We start from the raw sequence: 25,725 nt of genomic DNA on the forward strand, positions 1-25,725 counted from the left end.
CAGCTTCACTCGCTGCTGACCAGTGCTCCTGGTGGGCAGAGTCCCGCACCTTGAGAACACTGGTAACCCAAACGAGGAACAACTGTGCAGCACCCCACACAACCCTTCACCGAAACGCCTGCACGATTCTGGGGAGTGGGGCTGCTTAGCCTTTCCCTTAACTTCCTAGTACCCTCTTATCCGTAAGGGTCCATTCTTAGACGTGACAGTGAAACCCAGCCTCATTCACAGGATTAAGTACAAAACACAATCTTTATTTTAATAAGCTAGGTTAGGGTAGGGATACTAATTGGGGTCAAGATAGACTGGGGGTCGGCTCTGAAGGGGAGAACTGACAAGCTTTATTGGCGCAGGTCGCCAAGGATGCCCCGCTCGGAGGCTGCACTGCCCAGAATGAAGCCCACAGCCAGGGAAACTGTTTGGTCGAAGGAACCTCGCAGCTGCTCCACGTGCTGGTTCAGGGTCGCCAATTGGTCGCGCAGAGGGCCCAGAACTGTCGAGATGTCGCCCAAGTGCGTCAAGGCCTGCAGCAGAGCGCTGTTTAGAGACTGCGGTGCAACTTGCGGGACCGCACGATCCTGGGGAAGGCCAGGAGACTCATTTGGTTCCTCCGTATCATAGTTGAGGGTTGGTGGCGGGGAGGATCCGAGGGCCCGGCCGGGCTCAGCAGGCAGAGTGCCGAGGGCTGTAGGGACAGGGGAGCTAGTGATGCGGCGGGAATCTGCAGACTTCGTAGTGGAGGAACTGAACCTGAGCGCGGACGCGGGGTCCGCGTCTTCCGCAGTCACCTGCTGCGTAGCCCCTACGAGAGAAACGCGTGGTCCCGCTAGTGGTCCGTGTGTAACCTTACCACCGGGTTCCACCCCCACCCCCCACCCCCGCTAGAACCAGCCCATTCCAGCCCGCACCAGGTGCTCCTACCTGGCTCGACTGCTGTAGGTGCGGGCGCTAACACCGCGAGGGTCGAGCGGCCGCGGCGTTGGAGACGTCCAGGCCCCGCAGGGCGACGGCGGGTTCGCCGATGCCCATCGTCGCCCAGCAGCCCCATGAGCTGGCGGATCTGGTCGTCGTAGGGTCCGGACGGCTGGCCGTGGGCGTCTCGAAGTTTGTCCTTGAGAAACTTGTAGCGGCGGCGGCACTGAGCCGGAGTGCGCTTAACTTGCTGCCGGGCCAGCGCGGCCGACACGCGGCGGTAGGTGGGCAGAGCCTGCCGGCGGTCGAGCAGTAGTGAGCGCCACATGGCCGGCTGCAGCAGGGTGCCCAGAAGTAGCTCCGTCTCTCGGGCACTCCAGGGAGTGCGCTGCGCCGAGCCCGGGGACACGGGAGCCTTGGGAGAACCAGGCTCCGCCATCGCGCCCGGAGTAGGGGCGAAGGCATCAGACGTAGTCACCCGGACGTCCCCGGTCGGCCGCAGCTCGGCGTCGGGGCTAGCTGGCGACGGCGGTGAGAACGAGGTTAGCCGCCGGGGACGAAGCAGCATGCCGGAGGCAGAAGGTGCGCGTATTCTGAGGCTGTAGCCTCACTGAAGGAACGCTCCTCCGGAACCGCCCACACACGCGGTAAGGACCCCGCGCGCCGTCCTTTGCGTCTGGGGTGGGTCGATACGACCCTCCCATTATCCAGCCGCCCCGCCCTCCGCGTCCCGCCCCTCTTGCCCACCTTGTTCCGTTTTGGAGGTGCTTTTTTTAGTCCAGCCCTTTTCTAGCTCTTTCCTTCAGGGCCCTAGCCCCGACAACAAAGTTTTGCCCCATTACACTAAGCAGACCGTGTAAAACAAAACAAAACCAAAATCCAAACCAAAATAAAACAAAACCCACTTAAAAAAAAAGTTATAAAAAATCATTTAATGAACCGGAGGAAGTGGCCCACACCTTTAATCGCAACGCTGGGGAGGCAGAGGCAGGCTAATCTCTGTGAGTTCGAGGCCAGCTGGTCTACAAACTGAGTTCTGGGACAGCTATGGCTACATAAAGAAACCTTGTCTCGCCACCCCACCCCCTCAATGAAGAATCCAAAAAATATCTAATCTAGGTACAATATAATAAGACTGAGTGAGGAAGATAGCATGTTTTTATATTTGTTATGTCTGTTACTGCTCACAAACAGTTCACGAATACCTCTAGAAACACAAAACTTCTGCACCCTTTCTGTCTTTGTGCACAGGAACTGTTACTCATTCATATTATTAGTGTGACAGTGTTACCCTTCCTACTTTCATCTGGCCATGGGCTTTGGAAGATGAACATATTTTGTATCTAATTTACTAATCTAGCAAACAGTGGGGTGTTCATTACTGTAAGGAGGCCACTTGGATGCTAGATTTATAGAGATCAATGACCCACTGCTGGGATTGGAGTCCTAGTTCACAAACACTACAAGGAATCTCTTTAGTACAGTAAAATATATCTACTAATATCACTTCCCCTCCCCAAAGTTAGGATCAAGAAAAGGAAGCTGTGGGGTGGTGGTGCATGTTTTTAATCCCAGCATTCCTCACACTTGCAGTGGGGAGGCAGGAGGCTGATGGATCCCTGAGTCTTCAGAGTGAGTGGGTTCCAGTACATCTGGGGCTACACAGAGAAACCTTGTATCAATAAGACCAAACCAAACCAAAACAAAACAAAAGAACAGAACAGAAAAGGATGCTTAAAGTTAGTGTAGACGTTTTGACTGGCATAGTAAGACAAGAAAAAGAAATGTATAAAGATGGGAAATAATCCCTGGTGACCTGTGGGCTGGTTAGACAAGCCGTAGCTTTACAGACAGCAGTAGAGTCAGGAGGAAGTACCAGTCTTGTGCCCTACCTCTGGGATTTTACTAGTCTCCTGCTGCGGGACTGACTGCTACAACGCTTCGCTAAACTGTTTTATTATTCAGTGACTTGTGGTAAGGGCTTGAACAAAGACCAAGGATCACCAGTTGGGCTTCTCCTGACTCGGGCAGGCCAGGATGACCTCTAGCTGGCCATATCAATTCAAGTCAAGCCTAGCTGCCTGAGACAGCATTCTGAGCTATAGCTTATTGTTTTTCGGGTGTTCATCACCTGGTTCAAACCCCACCGGACTGGTACCTCCTGGCTCTAGGGTGAGGCAGCTGGTGGGGGGCCATCTTTGCCCATTCAACACACCAACTGTCCGTCTTGAGTTTACTCTCAGTATTGTGGTTTTAGGGTTGTTAAACTCCATCTTGTATTGGAGGCTTCCTTCAAGCACAGTACTCAGGACCAGACTCCAGGCTCAGCACAGGGAAGAGACCAGAGAGGTGGGAATCACTGAGTCTTGAAGGCCAATGACTGTCACCTTTTCCTCTGCATAATCGCCAGGCAGATCGCTCTGTCATCATTATGAAAACACCCCTAAGAACCTGCTAGTTTTCATTAACAGCAACAACAACAAAAATTCAGTAAGCACATTTAAGAACCCCTGGCCTTGCCGGGCGCGTTGGGTGGCTCACACCTTTAATCCCAGCACTTGGGAGGCAGAGGCAGGCGGATCTCTGTGAGTTCGAGACCAGCCTGGTCTACAAGAGCTAGTTCCAGGACAGGCTCCAAAAACCACAGAGAAACCCTGTCTCAAAAAAAGAAAAAAAAAAAAACAACAACCAACAAACAAAAAAAAAGAACCCCTGGCCTTAACACTGTCTCTTCACTGTGTCCTGAATGAGTACACTGAGCTACAAGCCACTCCCCACCCCTTGGTGTCTCTGAGACAGTGTGGGAGCTCAGGAGTGGTCCCAATGGGTGGTCAAGCAAACCAGCCAGCTCTGTCCTGTCCACAGGCTGATCACTAGACACTGGTTGAGGTAGACAGGTTACAGCAGGCACACCCCTCCCCCTCACTATAGGAAAATGAGCTGTGATCATCAGAAGTCTTGGTTTGGGGGAGGACAGCTGACTGAATCAGAGGTGAGTCTCACACCCCTGGTCCCTGTGATAGTGACGGTGTGAATGTCACCAAGAATGTGGTATGGTCTGGAAGTATGGTTTTCAGTCCTGGACTGGGTATATTTCCTATCGAAGTCCTTTGAGACCCTAGGTGAGGTGCCCCTGCCAAGCCAAGGAGGACTTACTTTAGCCTCAAAGTGAGCGTTGTTTTTGTTTTTTGAGACAGGGTTTCTCTGTGGTTTTGGAGCCTGTCCTGGAACTAGCTCTTGTAGACCAAGCTGATCTCTAACTCACAGAGATCCACCTGCCTCTGCCTCCCGAGTGCTGGGATTAAAGGCGTGCGCCACCACCGCCCGGCTGTGAGCTTTGTTTTTGAAATCCCCGAAAACAGACCATACGGCAGTAGCTTGGTAGAAATGACTTTATTTAGAAATTTGTATCTTGTGACATCAGGGCGCCATGCAAACAGGGCTGAAGCCAAAAGCCTGTTCACTTCCCCACGCAATAAGTCAGCACCGTTGGAATGCTGGTTTGCGCTGGACACCTCCTGCACTAGATACAAAGTCTGAAAATGTCGGCGTTGATCAACAGAACGTAATCCTTATAGAAAAGCTCCCAAACGGTTATGTTGCATGTGCATGGCCAGGACTCCCAGTCCCACTTACATCCAGTGTAAGGAGGGCCTGGTGTCTCCAGCAAATTCATGTGAGGAAACACACATCTCAGCATTAAAAATCCAGCATCTGGTCACAAGTCACAGCTTTCTAGAAATATCGCTAGCTGCTTCACTACAAAATCCCTACTTCTAAAATACGGAACAGTCTTGGTCTTGTGGCAGGCAGGGCTCAGTCGGTGCCAGTTGCTTAAGGTGTCTGGACAACCTGCTGCACTCCATCATATTCTCAGCCCTCCTGGCCAGTGGACCCCTTCCCACGAAGCCAGAGCCCAACACTAGAGGCTGAGGATCCAGAGATCCAGAGATCCACCTTTGTCTGGCTAACAAAGCGCAGAGCGGAGGGAACACAGTGGACGGGTGTGCGCATGCACGGCTGCTGAAGGCTGACAGGCAGCCATTCTCAGGGCCCACGTGGCTCCCAGAGACCCCAGGAAGGCGAGCCTGCATTGGTGCTGCCGTCAGTGTACAGTGTTCTTTCCCCTTTGCCAGGGGCAAGAGCCTCTGCCCAGCAGCCCTGTCAAATGCAGCTGTTGTAAGCTGGGGGCAGAAGGCAACAGGCCATGGGGAGGGTCAGTTGCTGAGGCGGAAAGCCCAACTGGGACAGAGGCTTCTCCCACTCTCTGGAGGCTGAGAGGACGGGGATGGGAGTGGGGGGCTTGGCAGGATCAGCTGCAGATGGGTGGGGGTGGGAGTATAAACCTGGCCAAGACAGGTTGCTAGAAACCTTGGGCTCCAGTGGTAGGTTCCAGACCCTTTGGAGCTGCTAAGTGCAAAAGAGAGTTTTGGTCCTTCTTGCTGAGTGGAAATAAAAACACTGGTCAGCAAGCGGCTAAGTTTAGGCTCTTCTGGAGTCAGATGTGGGTCTGTGTTGGGGTTTGGAGAGATCAATGAAAAATAGGTGGGAGCCGCAGGTATTGGAGTCTGAAGCTCTGGGGGTAGTTTACTGGATACCCTTTTCATTTGTAAATTTGATTTTTTAAATTCCAGCCAAAACAGGCCCGCCCACTGAACTGTGTGTTCAACCTGCCTTGGGGGTAGGGCCAGGTTGGAGTTGGCTCAGCCCTCCGTGTGAGTGACCTCAGGCTAGTCCCTTGCAGCTTCCAATTCTGTTCTGGGAAGTAAAAGCAGTTTTCTCCAGGTCACTCAGAGGGTCCGAGCCTCCGCAACCAGACCTGGGAGTTCCTTCCACCTGACCCATCTTCTGGTACCACTCGGAGAGAGTCTACACCAAGATGGAGCCCTTGGCTACTGGAATGTGGCTTTCATTCTCCTCAGTTTGTCTTGGATCTTCCGGGAGTGCTTTTCGCCTGGGATCTGGTGAAAATTGGCCCTGTTATCTGCCGCTAAGATGGAAACATCCGCCCCGCTAAAACGGGCAATTCTTTGTTTGAGGTGCGCCTGTAGCTTGGGATCAGGGCTGAATGTGTAGGGGTTCTCCTGGAATGCGTGCACCTGGCTTGCCACCTTGGCGATGTTTCTGTTGTGGGGGGGAAAGAAAAAGTTTGTTAGTTTGCATGTTAGCCAACTGATCCTAATGTCTTCTCAGGAATGGCTCACACCACGCCTTTCCAAAGCGCAGCACCTCAGGGCAGTTTTCTGTACTTAGTCACAAGGACACACTTCAGGACTGTGCACCCCCATTCTCCCACCCCCCACTCCTTTTGCCCTTCATAAATATTCACTGAAAACCTCTGTGTCGGGCTGCTCCACTTGAGGTCTTCAACACGGAAAAATAAACCTCCCAAACCTATGCTCGTTGTCCTAGCTCTGCTAGGGCCTTCTGGCTCCTGTGTACTGGGAACACATCACTGGTGGTTCCTGGAACTCAGAAGCCCTTCCTCCTGCTGGGGACAACAGACCTGCACATACGCATGTCCACCTCAGTTTGAGAACAGTATGTTCGTTGCTTTTGTTCTTTAAAGGACGGTCATGTCTGTGCGTACATAAAGTGGTGAAGAGCAGATAAGAGCTCTTCACCCACCTCTGTGGCATTTCCTCGTCTTTAAATTTCTTTTTGCCCACATAGCTTTCTATTGCAATAGGCATGTACTGCTAGTGAGTTTCCTTCCTTCCTTCCTTCCTTCCTTCCTTCCTTCCTTCCTACTTGGTGGTTATCTAAAAGGGGGATCTTGGGGCTGATTAGAGGCTCAGTTGGTAAAGTGCTTGCTGTACAGCATGAGAACCCAAGTTGATCCCTAGCACTCATGTAAATAAAAATGCCAGCCAGAGGCAATGGCAAGCACTTGTGGTCTTGGTATTAGGAACGTGGAGCCATTCAGAAGCCCGAGTCCTGCTGGCCACACAGCCTAGTCTCCAGCAAGCCTCAGGTCCCAATGAGAAACTCTGTCTCGAAAAACAAGGTGAATGGCTGCCAAGGAATCACATCTAAGGTTGACCTTGGGCCTCCATGTGTGTATGCACATGTGTGCTCACACGTACATAGACACACATACACACGCACATACACACATACACGCGCACACATACATAGACAAACATACACGTGCACACATACATAGACACACACATACATGTGCACACACACATACACGTGCGCACGCACATACATAGATACACACACATGTGCGCACACACACACACACACACACACACACACACACACAAAAGGCGGATCTTGCATTAGGCAGGTTGTAGTCACTGTTCACCAGATCCCCTGGGTCTCATCTACCTAGCAAGGCCATTCTCTCATCACTCTAGACAATGAGAGGAGATGGGAGGATGGGAGGTGAGAAGATTGTCTGGGGCCATGTGGACGGCACTGGGCAGAGGACTTGCACTTGACTGTGCTCACTGGTGGGACGAATTGGACTGGGTGCAGCCCCTTACCTCTGCTGACTTCATCTGCGCACCCCTTTGGTCACAGGGAAGCCCCCTCACCTCACCTTGCTCTACCCGTGGACTCTGCTGGGCAGGGTGAAGGCCTCTTACCTCAGCTTACTCCACCTGTGGGCTCCATTCGTCATGGTGAAGCCTCCTGTCTCTAGCTGCTGGATGTGCATGGCCAGCAGGTGGGCAGAGGGCAGGGTAGGCTGGGCCCGGAAGCGCCGCCCTTCCATCAGACACAGGCTGTCGCTCTTCAGGAATACCTGGAGGAACAGCCAGGGAAGTGAGCATGGGAAATAGATAGTCATCACCTAGGAGGGCCTGCTCACCTGTCCCTGTTAATACCTGTCTTCCTCGGGCATGAGAGCCCCCTCATACCTCACTGAACATACAGTCTAAAATGAGTCTGCAGTTTCTGAACTGTAGGTCAAAAGCCCAGATATCATAAGCTTGCTGCCATGGAAACACTGACAGCCACAGAAAGCTTTTGCTACTCAAAAAGCCAATTCCTTACTTCCGATTCCAGAAAAGAATCCCTTCCCGCAGGAGCTGCTGCAGGCCCTGGGCTTTGAATTCTGGGACAGCACAGGCTAGAACTACTCTGGGTATTTGCCTCAGGCTAATGTCTGTGAGGCTCCTGCTGCCTCAGTAGGAAATGCACAGACATTTTATCTGTGTGTCCTGCCTGTCAACTCACGAGGCCACCTCTGCCACTGGGGCAGGCCTCCTACTTGCCCTGGTCCAGGCATCCCTTGCACCCATAGCCTGGGCTGGGATGTCAGACTAGTCAGGTAAACCAGCAGGCAAGGCATCTTCATTCTACAGGCCTGAGGCAGGGTCTCACTAGGTGGCTATAGCTGGCCTAGTACTTGCTATGTAGACCAGGCTAGTCTTGAACTCACTGAGATCTGTTTGCTTCTGCTTCCTGAGTGCTGGGATCGTAGAAGTGCGCCACCACACCCAGCCTACATGTTTCGGATTCCCTGCTGTGAGTTCCCTGAGATGTGTGGAGCAAGTCGTTCAGGGGAAGCTCTGCAAAGAACTGTACAAACCTCCACAGCTTTCAGCTCTTCCATGATCTCAGCAATCTTCGCAGGCAGGATTTTCCAGGCCTGAGATGGAAACACAAGTGAGATCTTGTGGTCTTGTGTATTTGACCATACCCTTAGCCCCCTAAATCCCACGTGACGCACAGGGGACTGCCTTACAGCCAGGTGCTCCAAACCTCCCAGGATCTGCATGGCTGTTGCAAAGTTCCTCTGTTCATAGCAAGACTTTGCAATCAGCAGGAATTTGGACAGCAAGTTCACTTGCAGCTGAAACGAGAAAACGAACCTCGCTGTCTTTAAAGATGTACAGCTCAGCGGAATTCTGCACAGGCATGCACAAAACAGTAAGCTTGCGCCCCAGAACCAACATGACAAGACTGAGCAAAAGAGATGAGCAACAGGAACAACCGAGACCCGCTGAAATAGCCCGTTCTCAAGCAACAGAGCCCCAGGACTTTGAATTATTTGTTCAAAAACAAAGTGGTATATAGACGTAGAGCCCTGAGTGTTGCCTGCAATTGGTTTGGGGTATCACGTGTAATAGCTTTGAGAAAGCCCCCATGAGCTCCCAGGACATCATTTGAATGGATCAGACTTTTTCTCTCCAATGTTTTTGGTTGACCCCACTGTACTGTCTGGCCAATCTCCATGTTTCAACAATCTTCTGTAAGTTTATAGGTGTTCAGACTCAGTCTTTGGCCGGGCGGTGGTGGCGCACGCCTTTAATCCCAGCACTTGGGAGGCAGAGGCAGGCGGATCTCTGTGAGTTCGAGACCAGCCTGGTCTACACGAGCTAGTTCCAGAGCTAGTTCCAGGACAGGCTCCAAAACCACAGAGAAACCCTGTCTCGAAAAACCAAAAAAAAAAAAAAAAGACTCAGTCTTTGGTGTATCTTGGCACCCTAGTAAGTAAATGCAGAACATCAATACGACATGTCACTGGTCAAAAGGACAGGGTGCAGTCTTATTTCATGTCTCCCAGTGAGAGTTCCTGATCCATAGCTGAACATGGTTCCTTCTACAGCAGTGGCCAAGCTGTCACTGTGGTGCTTTGTATTTAGATGCTCAGAGGGCAGGATGTAGGTCCTCACGTCCCACCCTGCAGACCCAGAAGGATACTTATGCACCAGGATGTATCACTCTGGCTTTTACCATTGGGTTCGGTGACTTCAGGCTGGGAAGGGCCCTGGGTTTTTTTTTTTTTTTTTTTTTTTTAAAAACCTGACTTTTTTTTTTAAAGCAATTTATTTCCTCTTATTTTATACTTTGGTGTTTTGCCTGCATGTATGTCTGTGTGGGGGTGTCAGATATTGGAGCTACAGACAGTCATTAGATGTCATATGGGTGCTGGGAATTGAACCCAGGTCCTCTGGAAGAGCAGTCAGTCCTCTCAACTGCTGAGAGCCTCTAGACAGGGTCTTTGTATGTAGCCCTGGTTGTACTGGAACTTGCTATATAGATCAGGCTAGACTTGAGCTCATAGAGATCCACTTGCCTCTGTCTCCCAAGTGCTAGGATTAAAGGCATATGCCACCCTACCCAGCCCCTGACACATTTTAATGTCATACATGATACTCATGGCATCACAGATTACAGAGGGAATAAACTGCATTGCACAGACAGCCTTTGCATCCTGATGCTCAGTTAGATCTTCTGTTTGCTTGTGTGGGAAGGAACTCACTTGATCCTACCTTGCACTGACTAGGAGAAGAAATTAGAGCCTTGTGTAACCGAGTGTTTACTGGGTGAAGGTGCAGACCCTAAGGATTGGGAGGACCCTGTCTTGAGAAGCTGAGGACAATGGATCTTCCTGGGTGGGAACCTGGAGGGAAGTCCTGACCTGAGGCAGGTGATAGTCCCTTTGCTGGCTAGATTTATGTCGACTTGACACAAACCGTAGTCATCTGAGAGGAGGAACTTCGACTGAGAAAATGCCTCCATAAGATCAGGCTGTAGGCCAGCCTACAGATTATTTTCTTAATTAGTGATTGATGGGGGAGAGTCCAGCCCATTGTGGGTGCTGCCACCTCTGAGCTGGTGGTCCAGGGTTCTATAAGAAAGCAAGCTGATCAAGACATGGGGAGCAAGCCAGTAAGCAGCACCCTTCCATGGCCTCTGCATCAGCTCCTGCCTCCAGGTTCCTGGCCTATTTGAGTGCCTGTCTTGACTTCCTTCCATAACAAATAGTGATATATAAGTATAAGCCAAATAAAGCTTTTCCTCCCCAACTTGCCTTTTGGTCATGGTGTTCCATCACAGCAATAGAGACCCAAACAAAGACAGCCTCTTTTAGACTGCCAGGACATGTCTGTGGGCAGTCTGAATCATCCAGTCTAGCTCAAGGCCCATAGGACTTAAGGGAGAACCTGGGTTTGGGCCCACAAAAGCTGGATCTTGAGCAGATACTGAGCAAGTATTAGAATTCCACAAGCTTGGTGAGAGCCTGCAGTGTAGGGGTCTGTCAGCGGCGGAATAGCGGCCAGCAGTTTAGCCAGGAAGATCACTGCCTCAGCGCAAGCAGGGCAGCTCAGGATGACAAGTTTTTCATGAACAGACTCAGATAAAGATGGGACAAGATACCATGGTGATAGGGGTGTGTTGTGACTGGATGGGGGTGGGGTGAGGGAGTGTGTTTGAAAGAAACTGAGTGGAGGAATGGATCCATGTGAAGAGTTTTACACGTGGGGAACTATGTGAGAAGAACTTTGTGTTTGGGAGTCTGTGGGTATGGAGGAGTATTATGAAGACCGGTTGAGTGTAGGGGACCGTGGGGGACTATGATGGACTGGGTGTGAGGAACTGTGCGTGTGGACAACCGTGCATGAGGGAGTGTGAGGATTCTCTGTATGAGAGACTATATTGTGTGTACGAAGCAGTTGGAGGATCATCCGCGTGAGAGACTATGTATTCAATGGCTAATCCTTGTTCACTTGACTGGACTGGGGCTCTGGTCTAATGAATGGTTTATTCTACTGATGGTTTCCGCATCCGAATGGACTCTGACAGAGCTGTGGATAGATGGCATAGCTGAAGAAGTGGGTCCGAAAGGGCGTGCCTTGCTCTGGCCCCTTCCTGTCTCGGCTCTATGTCTTGTCCGCCATGATATGAGCAACTCCGTCATGCCACCCCTACCGCGATAGACTGAAAACTCTGGAGCTCTATGTTAAACAAATCGCTCCTCCTCCTCACTTAAGTCAGACATTCTGTTGCGGTTACAAGAAAGCTGACAGCTTTGTAAAGGGCAGTAAGCTATTGTGAGTGTGCAAGGGACTGCGTCCATGAAGGACTGTGTGTGCTGCAGGTGACTGATTGCAAAGAGCTAGATAGGTGTACTGTGGGTGTGAGGGGCCGTGAGAGAGAGAGACTGTGAGGGATGTGTCGATGCATCGGTTTCTTTCTTTCTCCCTTCCTGCCCCGCCATGTGTGACCGTGTCTTGTGAGGGACTGTGTACGAAAGATTGTGTGTACAAAGAACGGATGAGTGATTGGGTGTATATAAGAGACTGCGTACAGTCTCCTGCCCAGTGTCCTGCTGGAGGTCTCACACAGCCTGCTTTCCGGGTGATCCACAGGTCTGGGTCATCCCCAGCAGAGAGAGGAGATAGTCTCAAGCTGGGCTGTGATCACCGTGCACTCAGGAGCTCGTGGCGTGGGATGTTTCTGCTGACATCAGTAAACACCTCACTCTTGCCCTTTGCCTTGAGTTGACTGTGGCACTGAGACACAAAATGTGGATTCCCTGCACCTGGAGAAGGGAATGGCTGTGGTCTCGCAGGAGCACAGCCAAGCAGAACCCACCCCACAGGTCATTCTGACCCCAGAGCCATGGAGGTGTCTACCTTAGAGGTATGACTGGTCACAATTTCAGCAGCCACCCAGGTGCTGACGTCATCGGCGTTTCTTAAAAGCTGTAGCAGATACTTGTCCTGGACGTAGTTGGGGAGGAACAGACTGCAGGCTTTGGCGGACAGAGACTCAGAAGAGCTGGCTCTGGAGGAAAAACATGGTGCTTGTCATCTGGGGGTGTGAGAATGTGTCTTGCCAAACCCTGGGGATGTGGGGTCTCTGTGCAGTGTGGGAGGGGGGCAAGGTATCCTTCCCTCAGGATGAGAACCAAGTGTCTCCCTTCAGCCAGGACATTGGGGGAGTCCCCTTCTCCCAGACCCTCTCACCTTCCAAACCAAGGACTCCCAGGGCCACCCCGAGGAGTGAATACTCACTTGGGAATGGCTGCATTTTTGTCCATGACACCCAAGGCCCGTGAATTTAGGAAGTGGACAGGGTGGCACTTTTGAAACAATTCCTGTCGGGGACATGGAGCAGATGGTTAGCCCGCTGCTCCCAAGGGCCTGATGGTCAAGGCAGTGTCTCAAAGAGGGCTTCAGTACTTTGAAGCCATTTGTGCAACCAGAAATCAACCTGCCAAACATGTCATGGCTCGGCTGGAAGAGTTTCCTGTGTGCAGGTCTGATGATAGTGACAAGGATCACTCGGCACTGTCACCTGCCTCATGACATTGGGTTACAGGATGGTGAAGACCTGGGTATGCCTATGCCTAGGTTCTGGGCTGAGGGCAAGGACAGAGGCAATAGCTGATCAGTGCCTACGCTGGGCAAGGACCTAAGGAACTTATTAGCAGGGGGATGCCCAGTGCCCTGTGTAGCTAGAGAGGAGAGTCCTGCTGGGCACAGTCTTCTTTCTTTAAAGACAGAACTTGTGCGCCCAGCAACCAGATCCCTCTACTGACCCTCCAGCGGTTCCCCTACAAAGTGTGCGTTGTGGCTTCATCAACACCAGAGCGTCCCTGGGCCCCCTGACACCAGCAGCTGACCCGAATGTGGAGGTCTGTGTCCCCTTCGTGGTGGTGCTAGCTCCCACACACCTGCTGCAGTAGTGTCAGCTGGGTGAAAAGCTGGTTGGTGCTGTACTCCGTCAAGAAATAAGGCCCCTTTTCACTGGCTTTGGCATAGGGGCCATAGAAGTCTTCAAAGAAGCAGGGCTTGGGCAGGGCTGATGCAATGGTGTACTGGCGTTCCTTATGGTGAGGCAGCACCAACCCGTTGGCCCGGGGCAGCCTCCAGGAGAAGCTCTGCAAGTAAGACAGATGCCCCCCTCTAGGTTGAGTGGGCCAGACTAGGCTAGGATGGGGCAGAGTGGGGTAGGCTGGCCCAACCTAGAACTCTTCAGACTGGCTCAAGTCGAGCCAGAGAATAAATCCCTTCCACGTAGGCACGTTGGTAGGATTCCCGTCCTGGTCACTTGAACAGACCACCCATGCACATTGCTTAGATTTGGAGCTATCTCCATGTACTGGTGGGAAGACCATTCATTGACCCCTGTGGATCCTTCCGCTCAGTCTGCTGCCCTGGGAATCAGGAAGGTGAGTTCAGGGAGTCACAGTAGGACCCTGGCTAGGATAGAATGAACCCTGCTAATCCACGGCTTTCCTTCCACAGGACAGGAAGTGCAGGTCCAGCAGGGAAGTGCCTGGGTCATGCATAAGCAGCACTTATGCGTATGTGTACATGTCTATATGTGCGCTTGCATATGGGCATGCGTGCATGCATGTCTTGTTTCTGCATGTGTATATATGCACACGTCATGCCTTCCAGCATGCACTCCTGGCTAGAGAAACCATCCCCAGGAAAGATTCCCCACCTTCCGGGAGATGCCATCCTCTGAGAACCTCTTGCAGAGGGCATTAAAAGGTCTGGTGTCCTCCTCTGCCTCCTTAGGATCCTCTAGGTCTGCACCTCGCGAGGTACTGTCAGCCCGCCGCTCAGTGCCCACCTCCAAGAGGCCCAGCAGGTGCTTGGCAGTGCCATCTAGGGGCAGGATCTAGGCAGAGGCACAGGGTGTCACTGTTGTTCCTGGGACGTGGCAGTGAGTGCTTTTCTCTGCCAGAGCCCAGAAGTCGCTGACTGGGCTGGCCAGTGCAGCAGTCACCTTGGAAGAAATGAAGTCCTCAAGCTGTCCTAGAAGCCCCGCGTTCCTTATGAAGTCCACGGTGTAGCAGTCTTCCACCCAGGCCTGCAGGACGCAGAGGCTCCGCCTGTAGATCTTGGTGAAGGTCGAGGTAGGATCCTGGTGAGCCCTGGAGGCAGATGGTAAGGCTCAGCAGAGGCCCCAATTGGGCACATTCAGGGTGAGGAATTCGGGAAGAGCCCAAGTGATGACAGGCCAGGTGAGGGTTGAGGACAGATCACTCCCTTCATGTTCACCACCCAGCTGGTCACCGATCTGGTGCCCTTTCCCCAATCTACTGGCCTAGGTGCCCTGTGGAAGGAAGCTACGGTCCACAGGCCTCTTTCCACTTGGACTATCCTTGCTAGGCTGGTGAGCTTGGCTCCCTCTTGTCTTCTAGCTTGGGCCTCGGCTACCCCCTGCTTTCTTTTGGAAGCAGTCAGGCCCCTGCCAGTGTTTTTCCCCCTAGCACAGAGACTCCAGCTGCCAACTCCAGCTGGGTTCCTTTACCCATGATCCCTCAGTTCCTCCATCTTGTCCTGACCTTTCCCAGGGACACTTCATCTGTAGCCTCATTCCTGTCCTACCCCTGTTAGCCAGGAGCACATGTGGTACCTGGATAGGGTGCTGCTGATGCGGTCGAGGAGGAAGTGCAGGAAGTCGTGCGGTGTGCAGAAGTACCGGAAAGTGTAGAGAAACTGCTGGACGTAGCCCTCAAGGAAAGCGTCACTGAGGGTAAAATGTGGCATTGGTTCTTGAGCCTACGCCAGCCGGGACCCTCCCTCCAACCTTGCCCCACAGTGAGTGAGTGTCCTGGAGTGAGTGTGTGTGTCTGTGTGTTCTAAGTGTATATGTGAATAGGTGTGTAGCCTCTCAGGGTGTGTGTGTGTGTGTGTGTGTGTGTGTGAAAGAGAGAGAGATCTGTGTGGAGGAGAGCAATGAAAGTATGAGAGTATGTGTGAGTTTTTTCACATATATGTATTGTGTGATGTGTGTGAAAGCTATGTGTGGTGTGAACAGAGTTTTGTGTAATCTTGTGTGTGAGCATATATGAGCTGTGTTTGTGAGCATATGTAGGGAGAGGTGGTCAGTTTTTTTTTAAAGATGTATTTATTATGTATATAGCATTCTGCCTGCATGTATGCCTGCACACCAGAAGAGGGCACCAGATTTCATCATAGATGGCTGTGAGCTATCATGTGGTTGCTGGGAATTGAACTCAGGACCTCTGGAAGAGCAGCCAGTGCTCTTAACCTCTGGGCCATCTCTCCAGCCCCCGAGGTAGTTAGTAAGTTCTATGTGGGAGCAGCACACACGGTAGTTTGTTGAAAGACTCCTTGGGGGAGCAAAAGAGAGTCAGTGACACAGTTTCAAACCCATGTCTTTTGTGAGGCTTGGTGAGGCCCTCCTCATTGCCAGACCATCACCGTGGCTCTCAGTGCCTGCAGTTCCGTGTCCTGTGTACTGAGGGCTGGGATGACAGGCAGGTGTGCGTGCTCAGTGAGGTGTACAGGAGGAGCTGCTGTGTGAGGTAAGTGACCCTGTGTGCTCCCAGGGACAGCCCTCCTTAGTACAGTATGTGTATCCCAGTTGAGGGGGATCTGGGGTTTGTCACATCTCATTGGACATCTCTACCCAGAGCAGTGGTTTCTAGAAAGTCTCATGCAAGGGCCGTTAATAGGAGCTCTAAATGTGACCCTTCAACAATCTGGGCAATGTGATGGCTGGCAATTATAAAGTTGAGGGTCTTGTGCTGGAGTTCCAGGGTGGAAGACACTGTCTCCAAGGTCAAGGATGCTTAGTTACTGGTCTGTCTCTCTGAGTTTTCTTAAACATGACGTTTCTGATAGCCATATTTCAAGCCAGGGACTAAGCAGTCCCCTACCCAGCCTGTCTTGTAGAGGCAGTGCCCATGGAATACTCAGAGCTGAGAAAACCCCTTGTGAATGTTTACCTCAATGGGGAGGCTCTGCCTTCCTCTGCTCTCTGCTCAAACATACACCACAGACTATAAGCATCCATGACCCCAACTACACAGTACTGCCACCCACCACATATTCCCTCACATGTGTTCACATCCACCAGAAAACACCTCCACCCACTCTAAAGGGAGGCTCTTTAAACAGGACATTCTAAAGGGAGACTCACTGTGAGCAAGTCAACTCAGAAGTCTCAGGAAGTCCCTGAAGTTTACCAATACACCACAGCCTCCCCTTCTCTAAGTTATAGAGTAGTCAGGACTGCTGAGGAGACCCATACTGGCTGAGCTGCCTGGGAGAGGCTGAGACTACCTGTGTGGAAGAGACAGTCTCTGACCAACTGTGCTGCCTGAGGAGAGGAGACCGTGACCCACTGATTTGCCCACAAGTTGTGCAGTGAGCTCAAAGGTTCTAGCTTTCGTGAGCAGTCACTCATGCTGGGGTGGGCCTTCAGTGATATCGCTGGCTTGAGTTATCCCTCACCCATATTCTTATATGTAACTTCAATAAACTTATTGGTTTACCAAGAAAGACTTCGATGACATCGTTACTTTTGTCTGTCATTGGTTCCCCATCTGGGGTGAGTAAATATTTATTCATGTCACCCCAGGAGTAATGTCACACACCACCAGCATACACACCGACACACGTATCAGATATACCACATTACACAGTACCCCCACTACACACCAGGCCTCATTTTTACATGTGCATCATGCGCACACACTCACACATTACACACACCATGTAATAGTGACAACATACTACATATATGTATACTTAAACACATGACATGCATACAGTAATGCATTAAACTCACACACACAAAATTATGTATACTATATAATATCCCACAGCACACTACATGCCTGTACATCACATATGCAGTACATGTCATACTGCATTATACCTCAAAACACCATACATGTGCATGTCTACTAAACATGCACATATCAAGTGTATCCCAGAAGGCCTGGGCTTCTGTAAAGGAAGTTTGTCTCCTAATCGTTTTCTCAATGCTACCTGCCAATCAGATCTGAAGTTGATAGCCTCTTGCTCAAAGAGGACTCTAAAAGTGTGTCAGGACTATGGAGGTGACAATGGCCTTTCTGGCTCCAGACCTACACACAGGACCAGCCATCAAGGCGAGGAAAATTTTATTCAGGGAGCTTGAATTATCTAGAAACAAGGCAAGACTGGAGCTCTATGGGGCAGAGGAAGGCAGGGTGAATGGAAGGAGGGAGGGAGGAAGGAAGGGATGAGAGTCCAGTCCCAAGTCCCATGAATGGCCCTGCGACCCTGGGCACCGGTGCATAGATGTGAGGACTCTACCTAACTTGGGGGCAGGCACTGCAACATTTATCTCTAAGGCTGCCACCAAAGCCGTGTGCATGCTCAGAGAGACAGAAGATAAAACTACCACAGCTAGAGCTCTATGCCCGCTATGGCATATTTTGATTAGTGATTTGGATCCAGACGATACCTTGGAGGCCCTTGCAGATGATCGTGTTTGAGTTTTTGTTTTTTTCACATGTTAACCTGAAGCCTGCCCTAGGCTCTCCCACAGTGCTGCTCCCACACCCTGTGACCCAGTATCAGGGCCAGAGGAGGTCTTATGGGGACTTGGATAATCCTCAAAGTCTAAATAATTACACAACCCATACCAGACAGGGCTTTCCTTGCTTTTCTCTCCTTTGTTCTCAAAATGTGCCCCAGGGTCAGGAGGTCCTTCTGGGGCACCTGACACACCTGGAGTAGAGGTAGGCCATGAGTCCCAGGGGCGTGCCAGCCTGCAGGATGCGGGCCTTCTTCTGCCGGCCGCTGCACGGGTGCTTGTTGACATTGTAGAAGATGAGGGAAGAGGATTCGTCCAGGGGGCTGAAATCTAATGTGTCACAGGGGGCCGCTGCGATGTTCACAATCACCGGCAGAGCACAGGGCTCCAGCCCCCAGCGCTCTGCATACATGACCTGTGGGGAAAGGAAGTGAATTATGGGTGACTACTAGATATGTGTCTATAGGTCACTTTGCTACCGACTTAGGGGTGTCAGGGCTTCTCAGTACTTTGAACCCAAGGCCTGTGTGTATGGCTAACATGTTTTGATACATAGAACGATGGAAGGAAACCCATCTGAGGGCCCATACTCATTCTCGGGGTGGGCAGGGCAGACGTCTGCTTGCCTGGAGGTACTTTTTCACCAGGCCCAGGAACTGCACCTTCGACTTCATTTCTTCTAGCTGTCCTCGAAGTTTGGACAACATGGTCCTTACCTCAGAGCCTGAGGGCAGAGCAGAGTCAGCAGGTGGTTTCCAGGCGCCCCACTATACCTCCTTTGTAGCAGGTAGCTGGTGTACAGTGTTACCTTTGTTCCGTTTTTCCTTCTGTAAGAGTTTCTGGTAAAACTTGAGGGTCTTCCTGTAGTTTCTTTTCTCGATCATGAGCTGCTGCTCCAGCTCCTAAGAGGAAGCACAGCGCATGAAGCCAGAGCAACTGTGGGTTCAGGGACCACTTGTCTTCTATACAAGATGCAGACACAGAAGGCACAGTAGCCTGGTGAGTTGCCTGAGCGGCCACAGGAAGAACAAGTGTGTCTTAGGGCTGCAGCCATTTGGTTGGCATAAGAAAGACAAATGAAATAATTGAGAGAACACCATAGAAGCGGGCTCTGGGGGGCTGGAGAGACAAGGCTCAGCCATTAAAGGCTAGGCTCACAACCAAAACTAGGAGTGGGCTCCAGAGGTTCACCTTGAAGCCACTGCTTGACGGATGATCTCTCAAGTATGCCAGACCCCACCGGTACCCATGGGTTGACTGCCTAAAGGGGAGGCACAGTGAAGATCCCCATCATCCCCTAGGGATGATTCCTGAGACATGGTCCAGTCTTAGGATGTGTCTGTCTTTTGAGGTATCCTTCCCCTCACCCACCAGGCTGGTCCCACCTGGCTGCTTCTGGAGAGTTCTCTAGACTCTGACTCAGAAGGGCCAGGGTCAAGTCTCTTTGTGGCTTCCTTGCTCTTAAGGACCATCGGCAGAGTCGGAGTCTACTAAGACAGAGGCTTGTTCAGTAAGCAAAGGCAGGCCCCGTCGGTGTAGCCCCAAACCCCTCTACTGTCTCCAGCCTCCCGGGCTCATCCTGGCTCAGGGTAGACTACCTTCCTTCTCTGGTCACAGGGAGCCTCCTCTCCAGGCCATTCACTTTGTCAGGCTCCTGGGGACACAGATGACCTTATGGACAGTGGGCTTGGGTATGTGGTTGTCATGTCTCTGTATCTCATGGAAATGAGTTTCGGCTCTGACGTTTGCTCCCTGTTTGGACACACAGGCTATATAGTATGTTTCTGCCTATGGCCAGATCTGATTCCGAATTTATTATAAAATTTTAAAAAGCTTTGGCTCCTTGTGTGTGTGTGTGGGGGGGGGCTTGAGGAATAATTTAAGCAGGAAGGCAACTGGGTTTAGTTGGGAAAAGGCTGATGAATATTGATCAGATATACACATAAGACAACAATCAGAAGAAAGTAGAGTAACAAGAAATCGTAGACAAAAAGAAGATAAAGATGAACTGAACCGCAGCACTCCCCTGGATGCCAAAAGCAAGGCCTAGAACCAGGCCAGGTTGCTGGGGTGGCAGGGGCCGCCTGTGTGAAGTGTGGAGATGCCTGTAGTTCACAGATGCCATATATATAGGCGTGCTCAAGCTACTGACACTCCCTCCTCCCAGCAACGGGTCTGCCTGTCCATGCTAGAGCTATCAAAGTTCTTTTGTATCCCATGCTGGCCAGACTACTTTCTTCCTATTGGCTAGGTCTTTCCTGGTGCTGTCTGTCAGGGAAACCCTTGTTAGTCCACACTGACCCCCAAGTCCAGCTTAAACTTGCTGCATGCATGCTGCTTCTGGTGTTTTCTCTCACCTAGTGTCAAGACCCCATGTGGAAGAGATTCCTGCCCCTGCAGCCCATCTGCAGGAGGCTTAACCCAACACTTAATCACGCTCACAAAGACCAAGTGACCCCTCCCTGAGTAGTGTCATCTGGAAGCCACAGACTGAGCTAATAGGAAAGAAGTCATTCTCTGCTTTTAGCTGTGGGAACATGTGTCCACAGTATAGAACCTCTAAAGGGGAGCCAGGCCACCAAGCGGTAGAGCACTAAGAACAGACACAGCCTGGATAGGGTGTTCTCGGAGTCTTGTCATTGGGCCTAGGTGGCCCGGAAGCCTTGCCTGAGCTGAAGCCTCCTTGCCCGTGGTGCTCCTAAGGCCACAGATGCCCTCCCTGTCAGCACTGGGTAGATGCCCCAGACTCACTGGACTCTGGGCTTCCAGTTCTGTGTGCCCATTGGCCTTCTGCCTCTCCAGGTCCTTCACGTAGTTGTAGACATCAGCTCCAAAGCAGTCAGCTTCGTAGAAGGCACTGGACCATCCAGGGCTGCAGTTCTGGAAATCGGCTGCACCTTGGGACACAGCTGGGCCACCGTCCTCTGATTTGGCTAGCCGGGTCACCGTGTCTGAGGCATTGCTGGTTGGCTCCTGGCTCGGGCCTGGCTGCCCATCCACTTCGGCCTCTGGTTGTTGCTCTCGTGTGACTTTTATTGACCTCTGGGACCGAAATCCAACCTCAAAGTTTCCCTGAGAGAGCGTGTCGGAGTCTATATCTGATAGTGCTGTGGGCGAGCAGGGCCCCCCACTGCCCCAGGCTGTGGCTGGCTTCTCCTTGCCTTGAAAGAAAGATAACGGTCAGTGGGTCGCACCCTCACCACCACCCTCAGCTGTGGAGGAAACACAGACACCCTCATGAAGGGCCTTAGCCACAGCTACTGTGCTAGGTGGAACTGAACAGGAGTTGGGGGACACAGCAGTGCTTGTGAAGGGGCAGGCTTAGCCAGGCCCAGCTCCCTTAGGTACTCACCCTGCTGTCTCAAGCCTCTCTGGGACCTGGACTTTCTCCTCTCCCAGAATTGATCCCAAGCGGATATGTTCCCTCAGGTCCTATGTGCACTTTTAGAGTATTTAAAAATCAAACCTAGCTCACTTATACACACGTTTCAAATACAAACCTGTCAGGGTACTCGGAACTCTGGCCACTCCAGAAGCTTCTCTCTGTGCTAGCAGCCTTCTGGCTCCTTGGCCATGCGGGAGCAGGTAGACTTCGTGCCCGAGACATGATCACCTGCTCCTTGACTTACTTAAATAGGGATGAAGTCACCACCATAGTCTTATCCTAGCCAGTAGACACCCCCAGGTGATCACAGCCCTGCACTGGTCCCTAGGGACCCCCAGATGGTTGGTGGGCCTCTCTCTCTCAAACTGCTTATTGAAGTTTTTGTTTGTTTTTTGAGATAGGGTCTCTTTATGTAGTCCTAACAGTCCTGGAGCTTGCTCTGTGGAGCAAGCAGGCCTCGAAGTCACAGAGATCATCCTGTCTCTGCCTCCTGAGTGCTGGGATTAAAGGCGTGCACCCCTAGGTCCAGCTCTTTGAGTTTTTAAGTTGACCTGGTTCTAGCTAGCAATCTAGAAGGCCAGCTCTGGTATTTAAGTGGTTTCTACTTTCAGAGGAGCTGTGGACAGCCAGTGTCAATGCTGGCTAAGGAAAGCATGGGAAACTGCCCCGTGACATTCCATGCCCTGAGATCCAGGCTGCTTGGCTGTCTCTCAGCACAGGGCTGTCCTTGACAACAGAAGTCTTCCTGCAGCTGTCCAGGGGACCCCACTGAGTATAGTTCTTGTCTGTCCTTGTGATGCAGGCTTGTCTCTTACCGAGTCCATGTAGTGAGGGCCTTTTGCTTGACAGTGAGCATCTGCTCGGTGAGTGTTCTGGCTGGGATCCAGGCTCCTCAGAAGTGCTGGGAATAAGAGCATCAGTCAGGCCCCCATTTGGATGAGGCCTGTGCAGAGTGGCACCACCATGGAAAGTCACCTGAGCATACTCTGGTAGGATGGGGCCCTGTCATCTTCCTGGTGTCAGAACCCCTGGGCACTGGCTCCATAGTGGCTGTAGGCACTGAGCCCACAGGGTTTGGTGGCTCGGTCTGCCCAGAACAGGGATGGCTAGGCCCAGGTACTTACCTCTCAGAGGGCGAGGCTGGCCCGTTGACCACCCTGAAGAGGTTCTGCAGCAACTGCTCATCCCAGTACAGGTCACAGAACTTCTCAGATATGGCACCACAGAAAGTGGCAAAGGTGAGGTCTTTCAAGGCGTAAATATACTCCCCTGGTTTGCAAAGGATGGCTCAGGTTATAGAGGGAGGCTTTCTGGTTCCCTTGTACTGGGTCACTGGGAAGCAGTCTCAGGGCTTTGGGATCAGAAGGGTACAGGCCCCAAGGCTCTCTTCCTTCATGATATAAACTGTAAGTTGCCCTTGTTTGTCCTGACTGACTCCAGCAGGACAGATGTGTGGACCCCTGAGTCCCCTCTAAACTGATGCTCTTTGGACCACCTCCCTCCACCTCTCCCTTGTCTTGAGCTTACAGAGAGGCCCCTGTGGCTTCCATACCCATGATCAGTGCCTCTAGCCCATTGTCCAGGTAACCATCGAAGGCGAATTCCTCCTGGATGAGGCGCATGGCTTCCTGCAGTGAAGGGCAGGCTGTCATCTTAGGGGGTGATGAGGTATCCACACTGGATGGACAGAGTTTGCGGTCTGCTGGCCGAGGCTTCTCAGGATGACCATCTGGGCCCCTAGGGCTGCCGGGACTCACTGCAGCCTTGCCCCTGGGTGGCTTAGATGGGTGTCGAGGGCCTTGGTTGGCTGAGGTGGACCCTGAGGGCAGAGTGGTTCCTAGTGAACCCCGACCATCTGACCTGTGCTCAGGGGGCAGGGAAGAGACAGGAGAGCTGGGTGTTCCTGATATTCCTTTTTGTTGGCTGGCAAGAGAGGGGCCGTGTGGGCAGGAGCACTTCTTGGCTGAGCTGTGGGGCACTGAGTCACCAGCAGGGTCGGTTGGCAGCTGGTCAGACATCTTCAAGTCAGTGTCTTCCGCCAGCTCCCGGGAGGCCTGCTTTCCTGGTCCCTCCCTTTCCAGCTGACCGCTTCCATCTTCAGGTTTCTCATTTGGCTCTGAAGACAAGGCAAACTGGTCTCTGTGGAGAGAGAAGAGACTTCAGGAGGGACCGCTTGTGCCTGGGATCACTGCTAGCAGGGGATGGGGACACTCACCTGGCAACACCCATGTCCTGAGCCAGGACTATGGGCTTAAAGTGAGTGGCCTCAGAGGTGAAGGCCGCTGGCAGCTCACAGGCTTCTTTGCAGCAGTGGGGTAGACTAGGCACAGGCCCTGAGACAACAACAAGCTTGGTATCACTGCTGACCTGCAGGAAGCCTGGGGACAGTAGGCAGTTGGGGCCAGAAGGAGCAGTGGGCCTTTGTGTGACCCTACATGTACAATCTCACAGCAGGGCACCTCATATGTCCATAGGCAGTTCTATGTCAAGCTTAGCCCTGGAGCCTAAGGGTGTGTGTGTGTGTGTGTGTGTGTGTGTGTGTGTGTGTGTGAGAGAGAGAGAGAGAGAGAGAGAGAGAGAGAGAGAGAGAGAAAACACCCGGGAAGAGCTATAGCGAGGAAACAGGGCCATAGCCAGGAGGCTGTGATGCTGCTATAAGGTGGAGGGGTCTTTTATTAACTGGCTTATAAATGATGAAGACTGGGGAAAGAAGGTTGGGACTGACTGTGAAGAGTACCTGCAAGTGTCAGAGTCCTCAGTGAGGGAGGGTAAGGCTCAGGCCAAGGGCAGACAGCTGTTCTGACCTGGCCATCCCGTCTTATGGGTGAAATGTGTTGCAAGTGTCCACTCGGGGCAGGACTACAATGGAGGACAGGGGTCAGCTGCGGCTAAGGGGTACAGGGTCCAATGAGAGGGAAGGCTTGGGCAGGCCCACCTGGACTACTCTCAGGAGCAGGCTCCATGGCAGGTTTCAGTTCAACCACTGAGAAGGCATTTTGGAGACCGATGGTCTCTTCCTCTGGGTGAACCTGGGGTGGAAGGTCATAAATGGTCAGTTGGGGTCCACTGGGGCTGAGGAGGAGGTGTTGTACAGATGTGTGCTTTACAGTCACCAGACATAGCCTCCAGGCTAGTTCAAGGAGGTTTCTGTGGCATGGGGGAGCTGGCACAGGCAGAGTCGGAGCCATCGGGCCCCTTCAGTGAATCTGGGTAGCTTTCTAGGGAATGTGAAGATGGTGGAAAATCAACCCGCAAAGCCTGCCAGAGAGCCCAGTGTTCCTGCCCACTACCTGTAATTCTCAGTTTGGGACCCCTTCTGGGTCCCCCTCCCTGTTAGGGGATTACAGATTCCTATGTAAAGGTTGTGGGGGGACCAGAGAGGAGGCAGTTTTCCTGAGGAAGTGCATGCACTGTGCAGTGGTTGGCATCACATCTCAGCAGGGGCTGCTGGGAAGGCAGCTGGATAGTCACTACCTCTTCCCTAGATTCCCCCTAAGTCCCCAAAGCAGCTAGAGACAAGCAGGGCCCTGTGGGAGCAAGCGACAGCATGGCGGAGTCCTTGTGACTTTTGGGAAGCATTGTCTTGCCTTGCAGGTGGACGCCCGCAGGTGGGCCAGAATCTTGCTGCTGTCCATGCCTCGTTGAAGGAGGTAGCTGCTGCACACCTGAAATAAAGGCGACATCCCTGCAGGATAGCCCAGCAGGGCAGACATTGGCTCTGTCACGCCTGCCCCATTTCTCCTGATACCATAGGGAACATTTGTGAGGGCAACCCTTGGCACTTTTCTGCATAATCCTAGTCCCGGGCAGCCTGGTGTCTAGATTTCCTGTCATAGCTGTAAATAAAACTGAAGAGCTGGAGTCTCAGATAACAGGGGCGGGGGGCAGGGCGTGCCATGGGCTGCCTGGTTTGGGGGAGTTGAGAGGCAGGCACTGGGAAGGAGGGTCACAGCAGTACTGGATCAGGACCATGTACAAGATGTGCCAATCCTTGGCATGTTGCCTACACGGGTGAGAAGCATTCTGAAGATAACTGGTTATCAGCTTCAGCATCACAGGCTGAGGCCATGAACTCCCCACTGTTCCCCAACCTAACCCCTGAGACTTTTGAGTAGGCCTGACCATAGTGTGTTACCTTGATGGCCTCGGCTGCAGATGGCCGTTCTGAAGCATGGCGTCTGGCCATATCCAGAAGGAGGGTCTTGAGCCTGCGCGGCAGGGCCAGTTTGTGGTCTTGGGGTACACTGAACTTGGCTGCTGTCCAGAGAACTGCAGCCACACAGTATACAGATGCCTTGATGGTGGGGAGACAGAGGAGGAGAAAGAGGTAGTAACAGTGGGAGCAGGGGAGATCACTAGGCCTGACGGCCCCCACTCCTGAGCACAATCCC

The 25,725-nt window shown here is 52.2% G+C and overlaps 2 protein-coding genes across 3 annotated transcripts in view; both read right to left on the reverse strand.

The window, feature by feature from the left end:
• Positions 1-289: 289 nt before the first annotated feature.
• Utf1 (undifferentiated embryonic cell transcription factor 1) lies at positions 290-1,480 on the reverse strand. Its single transcript, XM_041667297.1, has 2 exons — positions 922-1,480; positions 290-802 (listed from the first exon to the last, which is right to left on the reverse strand). The coding sequence occupies exons 1-2, from the start codon at positions 1,478-1,480 to the stop codon at positions 342-344; spliced, it is 1,020 nt and encodes a 339-aa protein (XP_041523231.1). The 3' UTR covers positions 290-341.
• Positions 1,481-4,294: 2,814 nt separating this feature from the next.
• Positions 4,295-25,725, reverse strand: part of Kndc1 (kinase non-catalytic C-lobe domain containing 1) — a 47,567-nt gene continuing 26,136 nt past the window's right edge. The window contains exons 10-30 of one of the 2 annotated variants that reach the window (XM_041666723.1): positions 25,470-25,628; positions 24,922-24,999; positions 24,270-24,363; positions 23,550-23,667; positions 22,887-23,473; positions 22,459-22,603; positions 22,150-22,235; positions 20,701-21,110; positions 18,758-18,851; positions 18,576-18,673; positions 18,144-18,364; positions 15,031-15,144; positions 14,398-14,545; positions 14,110-14,289; positions 13,334-13,540; positions 12,672-12,754; positions 12,291-12,441; positions 8,597-8,719; positions 8,456-8,515; positions 7,509-7,666; positions 4,295-6,036 (exon numbers count right to left, since the gene is read on the reverse strand). In XM_041666723.1, coding sequence (XP_041522657.1) covers positions 5,805-6,036; positions 7,509-7,666; positions 8,456-8,515; positions 8,597-8,719; positions 12,291-12,441; positions 12,672-12,754; positions 13,334-13,540; positions 14,110-14,289; positions 14,398-14,545; positions 15,031-15,144; positions 18,144-18,364; positions 18,576-18,673; positions 18,758-18,851; positions 20,701-21,110; positions 22,150-22,235; positions 22,459-22,603; positions 22,887-23,473; positions 23,550-23,667; positions 24,270-24,363; positions 24,922-24,999; positions 25,470-25,628 — 3,546 coding nt within the window. In that variant the 3' untranslated portion in view covers positions 4,295-5,804. Of the gene's footprint in view, positions 6,037-7,508; positions 7,667-8,455; positions 8,516-8,596; positions 8,720-12,290; positions 12,442-12,671; positions 12,755-13,333; positions 13,541-14,109; positions 14,290-14,397; positions 14,546-15,030; positions 15,145-18,143; positions 18,365-18,575; positions 18,674-18,757; positions 18,852-20,700; positions 21,111-22,149; positions 22,236-22,458; positions 22,604-22,886; positions 23,492-23,549; positions 23,668-24,269; positions 24,364-24,921; positions 25,000-25,469; positions 25,629-25,725 lie in introns of both variants that reach the window. The other variant, XM_041666722.1, reaches the window with a different exon arrangement.

The sequence above is a fragment of the Microtus oregoni genome, unplaced genomic scaffold, assembly GCF_018167655.1.
Source record: "Microtus oregoni isolate MIOR12 unplaced genomic scaffold, Mior012 000016F_ref0000370, whole genome shotgun sequence".
NCBI classification, from domain to species: Eukaryota; Metazoa; Chordata; class Mammalia; order Rodentia; family Cricetidae; genus Microtus; species Microtus oregoni.

What these genes read in the sequence shown, in the direction of transcription:
- Utf1 (XM_041667297.1), bottom strand. Translation starts at nt 1,480, where the DNA reads ATGCTGCTTCGTCCCCGGCGGCTAACCTCGTTCTCACCGCCGTCGCCA. An exon ending in ACCTACAGCAGTCGAGCCAG is followed by an intron (nt 803 to 921) that starts GTAGGAGCACCT and finishes TTTCTCTCGTAG; the next exon opens with GGGCTACGCAGCAGGTGACT.